This window comes from Trachypithecus francoisi, unplaced genomic scaffold (assembly GCF_009764315.1).
Source record: "Trachypithecus francoisi isolate TF-2019V2 unplaced genomic scaffold, Tfra_2.0 Lachesis_group5, whole genome shotgun sequence".
NCBI classification, from domain to species: Eukaryota; Metazoa; Chordata; class Mammalia; order Primates; family Cercopithecidae; genus Trachypithecus; species Trachypithecus francoisi.
In genome coordinates, this window is record NW_022681470.1 from 149,086,010 (window position 1) to 149,097,084 (window position 11,075).

Consider the following 11,075-nt stretch of genomic DNA (forward strand, 5'->3'; position numbering starts at 1 on the left):
CGTTTCCATGTGGCTGTGCAGAGACCAGAGTGCAGGAGCACTGGCGAGGGGTGCGGGCCTGTGGCGGGTGGATGAAGAGGAGACGGGAGCGCTGGCGAGGGGTGCCCACGCATTTTGGGGCACAGGCTCGCGGGCAGCTTCAGGAGCCGGCAGATCAGAGTCGCCCAGCGCCTGACACGTGAGTGATGACGCCTCTAGGTGACCTGGTTGAGGCCTGGACGCGTGGAGTGGGGACAGGCCGCCCGCTGGTCCCGTCAGTTCCTGACCACGTGAGCGGGGTGAGCTTTGCGTCACTAGGTTTGGGGGGTCTGTCCCTCAGACTGCTGTCACAAGCTGGCTGTCACGAGCGCCTGCCTCACGCAGGTATAGTAAGGCGGGCAGGGCATGGGGCTGCCAAGAGGAGACCTGTGGCCCTGAAGCTCTGCTGTCCCTGCCCCCAGCTTCCCGAGGTCCTCATCGCCACGCGGTTCCCCCAGGGGTCCTCAGAATCTCCCTAAAAGCCAGGGACGTTGGGGACCCGAGATACAGATGAGGAAACAGGCCATACAGCAGCACCGAAACTGGACCGCGTCTCAACTCAGGACTACATGGTGCCCAGATACTCCCGGCCTGCGTCCTCCCTACCACTCCTGCTCCACTGCCTCTAAACCGTCTCCTTCTCCGGAACCCTCTGTAGCTCCTGCTGACCAAAGGATGCAAAGATGCCTAGGCAGGCCGGATGTGGCAGCCCACGTCGCAGCATCGTGGGAGACCCAGGCGAGAGGATCACTTGAGCCCAGGAGTTCAAGACCAGCCTGGGCAACATGGCGAGACCTCATCTCTACAAAAATCTTAAAAATTAGCTAGGTGGCTAGATGTGGTGGCTCACACCTGTAATTCCAGCACTTTGGGAGGCTGAGGCAGGCGGATCACCTGAGGTCGGGAGTTCGAGACCAGCCTGAACAACATGGAGAAACCCCATCTCTACTAAAAATACAAAATTAGCCGGGCATGGTGGCAGGCACCTGTAATCCCAGCTATTCGGGAGGCTGAGGCACGAGAATCGCTTGAACCTGGGCGGTGGAGGGTGCAGTGAGCCGAGATCGCACCATTGCACTCCAGCCTGGGCAACAAGAGCGAAACTACATCTCAAAAAAAAAAATTAGGCCAGGCACGGTGGCTCACACCTGTAATCCCAGCACTTTGGGAGGCCGAGACGGGCGGATCACGAGGTCAGGAGATCGAAACCATCCTGGCTAACATGGTGAAACCCCGTCTCTACTAAAAATACAAAAAACTAGCCAGGTGAGGTGGCAGGCGCCTGTAGTCCCAGCTACTTGGGAGGCTGAGGCAGGAGAATGGCGTGAACCCGGGAGGTGGAGCTTCCAGTGAGCCGAGATCGTGCCACTGCACTCCAGCCTGGGCAACACAGCAAGACTCCGTCTCAAAAAAAAAAAAAATTAGCTGGGCGTGGTGGCTCATGCCTGTGGTCCCAGCTACTCAGGAAGCTGAGGCAGGAGGATCACTTGAGCCCAGGAGGTTGAAGTTTCAGTGAGCCGTGATGGCACCACTGCACCCGAGCCTGGGGTGAAAGAGTGAAACTGTCTCAAAAAAAAAAAAAAAAGCATTCATTGTTTATTTGAAATTCCTGTTTAACTAGGGGTTAGTGTTTGCCAAGTGTGCTCACCTCTGCTGCCCCGCCCCAAACTGAATCACCGTGAACTGGTTCCCTGGCGTCATTTCACTCAGGAGATAGCTACTGAATGAATGAATCTGACTGAGTTACCAACAGTTATGTTTCCAGGTCCCCCCCGCTATTTACATGTCGTAGGGCTTTAAAAATTATGTGCAGGCCAGGCAAGGTGCTTCATGCCTACAGTCCCAGAACTTTGGGAGGCCGAGGCGGTTGGATCACCTGAGGTCAGGAGATCGAGACCATACCTTCGTGGTGGTCTCCAGATGGCTGAACGGACCCCATTTCATGCAATGCAGTATTTACCAAATTCCTAAGAGCAGGTCTGGGGCTTAGATGTGCTAACCGTGCCCGGCCCAGGGCTGTGCACACAATAAGTACTCAATAAATGCTTGCGTGTCAGCGTGATTCCTAGGTGAGTGCTCCATAGCCCCGAAAAACACCCAAGCACGATTTTCAATTCCATCCCTCCTTTTCCCAGTGGTCCCCACGTCTCAGACCATCAGTCTCTTTCTCTTTTTCTTTTTTTTTTTGAGACAGAGTCTCTGTGGCTCAGGCTGGAGTGCTTTGGCGCGATCTCGGCTCACTGCAAACTCCACCTGCTGGTTCAAGCGATTCTCCTGCCTCAGCCTCCCGAGTAGCTGGGACTACAGGCGCCCGCCACCGCACCCGGCTAATTTTTTGTATTTTTAGTAGAGACCGGCTTTCACCATGTTAGCCAGGATGGTCTCGATCTCCTGACCTCGTGATCCACCCACCTTGGCCTCCCAAAGTGCTGGGATTACAGGCGTGAGCCACCGCGCCCAGCCCATCAGTCTCTTTTTCTACGATAGCACCTGGCTGGCCCCTCCTCCAGGTGGGAGAAAGGGCACAGGGCCTCAGGTGTCCTCCCTGGCCTTGCCGAGAAGGGTAACCTGAGGTCTGGGGCCCCCAGCAAGCGCGGCTGCGCATCTTCCCGCTGTGGGTCTGGCCGCACCCAGGGTGGTTTGTGAAGGCAGGCTCCATGGCTCCGGGCTCGAGTCCAGGCTGTGTCCTGGAGTTTCTGCATGACGTCGCACAGGAGAGTCGCACAGCCCTGTGAGCCTCAGTTTTCCCTTCTGGGACATGGGTCCAAGGAACACGGCCTCGCAGCATCTCTGTGCACCTGAGTCTCAGCCCACAGCCTTGCACACAGTAGATGCTCACGTTCCCCTTAGTAAGCAAAGGGAAACGACACGAGCCAGACCAGGAGGGGACGCCCCTGCCTGGCGGGCCTTCCCCTCGGTGTGTGTGTGGGGGGGGGGGTGACCCTTCTCCGACTTCCGGGGAGGGCAAGGGCGCCGCCATGTGGCCGCGTCAGCCCCGCGGAAGCGCTGGAACTCCGAACTTCCGCGCTGTATTTTCAGTTCTTGGGCTTTTTATCTGCGGCTTCCTGCCTTCCTCTCTTTTTAATGTTTCTGTTTTTGTTTTTGTTTTGAGACAGAGTCTCGCGCTGTCACCCAGGTTGTAGTGCAGTGGCGCGATCTCAGCTCACTGCAACCTCCGCCTCCCGGGTTCAAGTGATTCTCCTGCCTCAGCCTCCTGAGTAGCTGGGATTACAGGTGCCCGCCGCCAGCCTGGCTTTTTTTTTTTTTTTTTTTTTTAAGTAGAGACGGGGTTTCACCATGTTGGCCAGGCTGGTCTCAAACTCCTGACCTCAGGCCGGGCGCGGTGGCTCAAGCCTGTAATCCCAGCACTTTGGGAGGCCGAGACGGGCGGATCACGAGGTCAGGAGATCGAGACCATCCTGGCTAACATGGTGAAACCCCGTCTCTACTAAAAAATACAAAAAAACTAGCCGGGCGAGGTGGCAGGCGCCTGTAATCCCAGCCACTTGGGAGACTGAGGCAGGAGAATGGCGTGAACTCGGGAGGCGGAGCTTCTCGAGTGAGCTGAGATTCGGCCACTGCACTCCAGCCTGGGCGACAGAGCGAGACTCCATCTCAAAAAAAAAAAAACTCCTGATCTCAAATGATCCACCCGCCTCGGCCTTCCAAAGTGCTAGGATTACAGGCATAAGCCACCACGCCCAGCCTTTTTTTTTTTTTTTTTTTTTTTTTTTTTAAGAGAGAGAGACAGAGTTTCACTGTTTCCCAGGCTGGACGGCAGTGGCGCAATCACAGCTCACTGCAGCCTCGACCTCCTGGGCTCAAATCATCCTCCCACCTCAGCCTCCTGAGTAGCTGCAACCACAAGTGCCCACCTCCATGCCCGCCAACTGCCCAGCTAATCTTTTATTTTTTTGTACAGATGGAGTCGCGCTATGTGGCCCAGGCTGATCTCGAACTCCTGAGATCCAGTGATTCTCCCACCTCGGCCTCCCCCTCTGCATATAGTAGGTGCTCAATAAAGACCAACCAGATGCAGGAGTGGATGACTTTATTACTCAGGACTTTATTGCTTGGGTGACCCCGACCTTCAGGCTCCAGCGCCCTAGGCCAGGACACTGTCGATCCAGGCCGTATAGCTCGCCACGCGCGTGTAGATCCCGGGCTTCTTGCGGTTGCCGCAAACTCGCGAGCCCGAGGTGACCACGCCCTCAAGCACGCCCGCGCACACCAGCGGGCCCCCGGAGTCGCCCTGCGGGGACAGGACGGGGCCGTGAGGGGCGGCCCGCGTCCACCCCGGCCCCACACGCCCGACTCCCTCAACTGGCTGCAGCTGCCGCCCCACAATTCTCGCTCCTCCCTCCCGCCTTAATCTGGTCTTCACTGGTCAATATCCCCTGCCACGCCCACCGCATAGGCCGCACCCACAAGCCACGCCCCTCTAGGCCCGCCCCCCAGGCCCTGGCCACACCCCCTCTGGCCTCAATTTCACCACGTGTTCCCCCTACCCCATCCTACTCCAGGCCCTTTCCAGGATGGGGTCCCACACCTCATCCCTGCGCTTCCAGGCTTTGACTTACCGTAGATCCCACTTCCGCCCTAACGCGTCTCAGTGGCCACCTGCTCTGCTCAATCCCCACTCACCTCAGGCCACGCCCCTTCCTTAGAGCCCCACCCAATCTTGGCCCTGGCTACCACGCAACCCTCGACTTGTCCTAGTCCTCGGCCCTGCTCAGGACCCCTTCTCTTCCCCGCCGCAGCAGGGATTCCACTCTGCACCAGCCCAGCCCCTTCAGAGGTTCCCGCCCCTTCCACCTGCCCTGCCCCATCCACGTGCCCCGCCCTTTCCCCCACATGCCCCGCCCCTGTACCGCCCACCCTTTTTCTCGGACCTGCCCTTTTCCGCGCCCTGCCCCTTCACAGGCCACACTCTCCCCACAGGTACCGCCCCTTCCTCCAGGCCCCGCCCCTCATGCCCCACCCCGCTTCCTGGCCTCGCCCCCTTGTAGTCCCTCTGTCACTGGACTCCGCCCCCTCCTCGAGGCCCGCCCCCTATCCCCACCCTAAGCCACAGGTCCTTCCACATCCCACCCGTTCCTGCCCATTTTGCCCGCCCTGACCTTTCTTCAGCCCCACCCTCTCCACAGGCCCCGCACCTTCTCCAGGCCCCGCCCCCACAGCCCCACCTCATCCCACAGGCCCCGCCCCTCATCCAGGCCCCGCCCACAGGCCGCCCTCATGCCGCGCCCCGCCCCTTGCCTGGGCCCAGTTCCTACTTGCCCCCCGCTTCCCGCCCCCTCTGCAGGACCTGCCCCCGTCGTGCGGGCCCCGCGTTTCCTCCCAGGCCCGCCCGTTCCTCCTGAAGGCTCACTTTGCAGCTGTCCCGGCGGTTGCTCTCCGCGCACATCATACGCTCGGTGATGGCGCCGTCGTGGTGCGTGCGCCGGTTGCAGGTGGCGCGGTCCAGCACTGGCAAGAGCACGTGCTGCAGGCGGTCCGGGCGGCGGCCCGCGTGGCTGACTATGCCCCAGCCGGCCACGTCGCAGAGAGTGCCCGGCTCCACGTCGCGGTCCACGCGCTGCCAGGGCAGGGGGCGCACAGCAGGGCCCAGCGTGGCCTTCTCGGACAGCTGGGGATGGAGGCGGACGTCAGGGTTGGGGTGCGGGGGTGCGAGGCGGGGGAGAATGCCGCTAGGCTCGGGGAGAGGGAAGGGGGAGGTGGGCATCAGGGCAGGGACGGGGTCTCTGCAGCAGGAGAGATCTGGGCTAGACTCTAGGTGGGGGTGCAGGTGGGGGTGGGGTGGGTGCGAGGGTCCCCAGTGCAGCCGCAGAGGTCGAGGCTGGACCCAGGGTGGGGATGCAGGGGATGGGGGGCTCCCAGCACAGCGAGACAGGTCGAGGCTGGACCCGGGGTGAGGGTGCGGGGATTGTGGGGCGGGGTCCCATGCAGCAGGAGAGGTCGAGGCTGGACCCCGGACCCGGGGCGGGGTGGAGTGAGGCTGGGCCGGGGATCCCAGAGCCTCAGGAGGGACTGCGCTACACGGGGCCGACCTGCAGCAGGAGGAGGTCGTGGTCGATGGTGTCCGGCCGGCTGTCCGGGTGGGGCACTGCGCGGAGCACGTCGTACAGGCGCTTGGAGGGCTCCGGCTGCGACAGGGAGTGCGCGCCCAGGAGAACCTGCACCTTCCTGTCGGCCCTGGGGACCAGGCAGAGGCCGTGGTCGGTGCCAGCCGAGTCCCCCCACCCCACCCGGGCCCTTTCCCCGCGCGGCGCGGGCACTCACGCGTCCTCCAGGCAGTGTGCCGCGCTCAGCACCCACTGCTCGGCCACCAGGACGCCGCCGCACAGGTGCTCGCCGTTCACCTGCACCGACGCCATGTAGGGCCGCGCGTGGGCCTCGGCCTCTCTGCCGCCCAGGATCCGACCGCGAGGCTGCGCCGCTGTGGGTGGGCGGGCGTGTGAGGGCCGCAGGGTGGACTCCACCCCCGGGCGAGGCTGCCTGGCGGGATCCCAGCTCTCACCCCCGCAGACCGCTCCCCCCAAGAATCCCATCTCAGGGCGCTGTTTCCAGCACTTTGGGAAACCGAAGGGGCGGGGGGGGGGGGGCAGATCATGAGGTCAGGAGTTCGAGACCAGCCTGGCCAATATGGTGAAACCCCGTCTCTACTATAAAAAGAAATACAAAATATTAGCCAGTGTGGCCTATAATCCCAGTTATTCGGGAAACTGAGGCAGGAGAATCGATTGAACCCGGGAGTCGGAGGTTGCAGTGAGCCGAGATCACACCACTGCACTCCAGCCAGGGCGACAGAGCCAGACTCCCTCTCAAAAAAAAAAAAAAAAAAGAGGCCGGGCGCGGTGGCTCAAGCCTGTAATCCCAGCACTTTGGGAGGCCGAGACGGGCGGATCACGAGGTCAGGAGATTGAGACCATCCTGGCTAACACGGTGAAACCCCGTCTCTACTAAAAATACAAAAACTAGCCGGGCGAGGTGGCAGGCGCCTGTAGTCCCAGCCACTCGGGAGGCTGAGGCAGGAGAATGGCGTAAACCCGGGAGGCGGAGCTTGCAGTGAGCTGAGATCTGGCCACTGCACTCCAGTCCGGGCGACAGAGCGAGACTCCGCCTCCAAAAAAAAAAAAAAAGAAAGAAAGAAAGAAAGAAAATAAAGAATTCCATCTCCGACTGGGGGCAGATCCCAGCTCCCCACCCTGGGCACAATGCCTTCCAGTTGGACATGAGAGAAATGGAGCTGAGCTAACCAGTGCCCAAGCCAGCCCAGTCAGCCAGGCAGAACCGTTTTCCACGCAGACATTCAGACTCTGTCTGCAAGAAAAGCTGATTCCAAAAAGTGCCAATTTCCAATCCGAATCTTCTAGAATTTCTCAGCGTTCAGAGCCTTCCATTGGTGAGGAGAGACACCCCCTTCCTGCCCACCTGGAGGGGCTGGAGGACCGTCCGTGTGACCAAGGGGAGCACCTGGCCCATGCCCCTACAGACTCCTGCCCCTCACCCCAGGCCCAGGCCCCCTCACCACAGGCGGCCGCTCCTAGGAGGACCAGAACTGCCAGGTGCTCCCAGCTGTGCATGGTGAAGCTGCTGTGGCTGAGACACTGACCCAGGCGGGGCCCTGGGGGTGCTTTTATAAGGGTGGAGGGGGCGGGAGTCTCCCAGGGGCCTTGTCCGCTGGGTGGGCAGCGGCCCAGCTGGGGAAAGGGGAGCCCGCCCGCCTGGCCTCCGCCCTCCCGGGGACTGGGTTACCTCCTGCCAGACTCACACCAGAGTCCACAAGTCGCCAGGAGACCCTCCAGCCTCTGTAAGCCTGATGGCCTGCTGGCCCTGGGTGGAGGGCAGTCCCTCAGATGGGTAGGAGGCAGAGAGGGGGACTGTACCCACCCCAGCCCCCCGGCCCCAACTTCACCAGACACAGAGTCTCCTAGCTTTGTTTCACAATCCTAGTTGGAGGCCACAGGGTGTAAACAACCCACTTCCTTGTCCTGCTACCCCTCCCTTCTTCTCTTCCTCCTCCAAATTAGAGAGAAGGTCTGATGGGGTAGGAAGGTCACTTGACACCCTTGTCTCTGTCTCTGTGGCCTCTGGGGCTTGACGCGCTGACAAATAGAATGTTGGAACGGCCAAGGCAGAGGCAGCTGGGAAAACTGGCTACAAGGGACAGAAAACCAAGACAAACTGGGTGGAGCCTGAATCATGAAAGTTATATGGAAAGTTCAGGGAGGTCACCTTCAGGTGTGGCTTGATCCAGGTGCCTGAAGCATATCCAGTGTCTGCCTCTGGCTTATCCTTTCTTCTCTGATGGCTTCTCTCCTAACCAGGCTCCCCAGGTGTGCTTCCAGGGACCCCATACTCAACCCAGGGGCTCAGTGGGCCCCTCCTAAAATTCTTCATCACTCCAGCCAAGTCTCAAGATTGCCTTGGGTTGGCGGAGCCTGGATCACACGCCCCCTTCCAAACTGCTCACTGAGGGCAGGTTCTGATGAACAGAGTCAGGGCTGACTGGGCACAGTGGTTCCCACCTACCATCCCAGCATGTTGGGAGACCAAGATAGGAGGATCTCTTGAGCCCAGGAATTCGAGGCCAGCTTGGGGACCATGGTGAGACCCCCTCTCTACAAAAAATAAAAATAAAATACTTCTCAGAATCTGGGCCATGGGGCCTTCTGTGAGGTGGGGATTTCTGTGTGTTGTTTTTGGTTTTTTTTTTTTTTTTTTTTTTGAGAGCGGAGTCTCGCTGTGTGGCCCAGGCTGGAGTGCAGTGGCCGGATCTCAGCTCACTGCAAGCTCCGCCTCCCGGGTTCCCGCCATTCTCCCGCCTCAGCCTCCGAGTAGCTGGGACTACAGGCGCCTGCCACCGTGCCCGGCTAGTTTTTTTTTTGTATTTTTAGTAGAGACGGGGTTTCACTGTGTTAGCCAGGAGGGTCTCGATCTCCTGACCTCGTGATCCACCCGCCTCGGCCTCCCAAAGTGCTGGAATTACAGGCTTGAGCCACCGCGCCCGGCCTGTTTTTGTTTTATTACAGACAGGGTCCAGGCTCGAGTGCAGTGGTGCAATCATAGCTCACTGCAGCCTCCTCGACCTCCCGGGCTCAACTGATCCTCCTACTTCAGGCTCCGGAAGTGCTGGGACTGCAGGCCTGCTCATGGGGTAGCTCCATGTTTCACATCTACCTCCAGGGGCCAGTGGGATTCACGTTGCATGAATCCATGGTGTGGGGACCGAAGGATGGGGGTACCTTGTGGAGAGGACCTCGGACATCGTCTCCAGGGGGAGCAGCACACGGGATTCCCCCAGCTTTTCTCTTCACCGTGGATCATTTCTTTCTTTTCTTTCTTTTCTTTTTTAGAAGGAGTCTTGCTCTGTCGCCCAAGTTGGAGTGCAGTGGCGTGATGTCTGCTCACTGCAATGTCCGCCTCCCAGGTTAACGCCATTCTCCTACCTCAGCCTCCCAAGTAGCTGGGACTATAGGCATCTACCACCACGCCCAGCTAATTTTTTGTATTTTTAGTAGAGACAGGGTTTCATCATGTTGGCCAGGATGGTCTCGATCTCCTGACCTCATGATCCATGCGCCTCGGCCTCCCAAAGTGCTGGGATTACGGGCATGAGCCACTGCGCCCGGCCTCACCTCTTTCTTTTCCCTTTCCTTCTTTTCTTTTTTTCCTTTCTTCCTTTCCTTTCCTTTCCCTTCTTTCTTTCCTTCTTCCTTCCTTCCTTCCTTCCTTCCATCCTTCCATCCTTCCTTCCTTCTTTTCTTTCTTTCTTTCTTTCTTCTTCTTTTTTTTTTTTTTGAGACAGGGTCTTGCTCTGTCACCCAGGCTGGAGTGCAGGGGCGCAATCTCAGCTCACTGCAACCTCCATCTCCCGGGTTCACGCCCTTCTCCTGCCTCAGTCTCCTGAGTAGCTGGGATTACAGGCATGTGCAACCACACTCAGCTAGATTTTGTGTTTTCAGTAGAGATGGAGTTTTGCCATGTTGGCCAGGCTGGTCTCGAACTTCTGACCTCAGGTGATCCACCCGCCTCAGCCTCCCAAAGTGCTGGGACTACAGGTATCAGCCACTGCGCCTGGCCCCTTGTGGATTATTTCATATGCACAGAGAATAGAAAATAATGTAACAAGGCCAGGCGTGGTGGCCTGTGATCCCAGCAATTTAGGAGGCCGAGGCGGGCAGATCACGGGGGCAGGAGATCGAGACCATCCTGGCTAACACAGTGAAACCCCGTCTCTACTAAAACTACAAAAAATTAGCTGGGCGTGGTGGCGGGCGCCTGTAGTCCCAGCTACTGGGGAGGCGGAAGCAGGAGAATGGCGTGAACCCGGGAGGCGGAGCTTGCAGTGAGCCGAGATCGTGCCACGACACTCCAGCCTGAGAGAGAGACCCTGTCTCAAAAAACAAAACCAAAACACTGAACTCTCACTGAGGGCTGGAGAGGGGGCCAGAGGAGTAAACACTCGCAAAGACTGAGGATGATGCCTGCGCCAGGAAGTGCTCAGTAATCACCTATGCGCTGCTTTGCGCCCTCACACCTGCCACGTTAACTTATTTATGTGAGACTAGGTTTTACAGGCCAGAAAACAGAAAGGACATCTGGGATCCCTTTGTAGAAAGTGGGGAAGGGGGCTGGGTGCAGTGGCTCACACCTGTAATCCCAGCACTTTGGGAAGCCGAGGCGGGAAGATGGCTTGAGCCCAGGAGTCCAAGAGCAGCCTGGGCAACATAGCAAGACCCTGTCTCAAAAATAAAACAGAAAAAAATAGAATGGGCCACGCGTGGTGGCTCACGCCTGTAATCCCAGCACTTTGGGAGGCCGAGGTGGGCGGATCACCTGAGGTCAGGAGTTCGAGACCAGCCTAACCAATATGGTAAAACCCCCGTCTCTACTAAAAATGCAAAAATTAGCCGGGTGTGGTGGCAGGTGCCTGTAATCCCAGCTATTCGGGAGGCTGAGGCAGGAGAATCGCTTGAACCTGGGAGGCGGAGGTTGCAGTGAGCCGAGATTGCCCTACTGCACTCCAGCCTGGCAACAGAGCGAGGCGCCAT

General features: G+C 58.9%; 1 protein-coding gene across 2 annotated transcripts; it reads right to left on the reverse strand.

Moving 5' to 3' along the window:
- Window positions 1-4,052: 4,052 nt before the first annotated feature.
- Window positions 4,053-7,904, reverse strand: CFD (complement factor D). Of its 2 annotated transcripts, none has more exons than XM_033197841.1 (5): window positions 7,777-7,904; window positions 6,301-6,457; window positions 6,069-6,213; window positions 5,390-5,647; window positions 4,053-4,270 (listed from the first exon to the last, which is right to left on the reverse strand). In XM_033197841.1, the coding sequence occupies exons 2-5, from the start codon at window positions 6,393-6,395 to the stop codon at window positions 4,124-4,126; spliced, it is 645 nt and encodes a 214-aa protein (XP_033053732.1). In that variant the 5' UTR covers window positions 6,396-6,457; window positions 7,777-7,904; the 3' UTR covers window positions 4,053-4,123. The 2 variants fall into 2 exon arrangements, with proteins under 2 accessions (XP_033053732.1, XP_033053731.1); XM_033197840.1 differs by having other exon boundaries at window positions 7,550-7,851.
- Window positions 7,905-11,075: the final 3,171 nt, after the last annotated feature.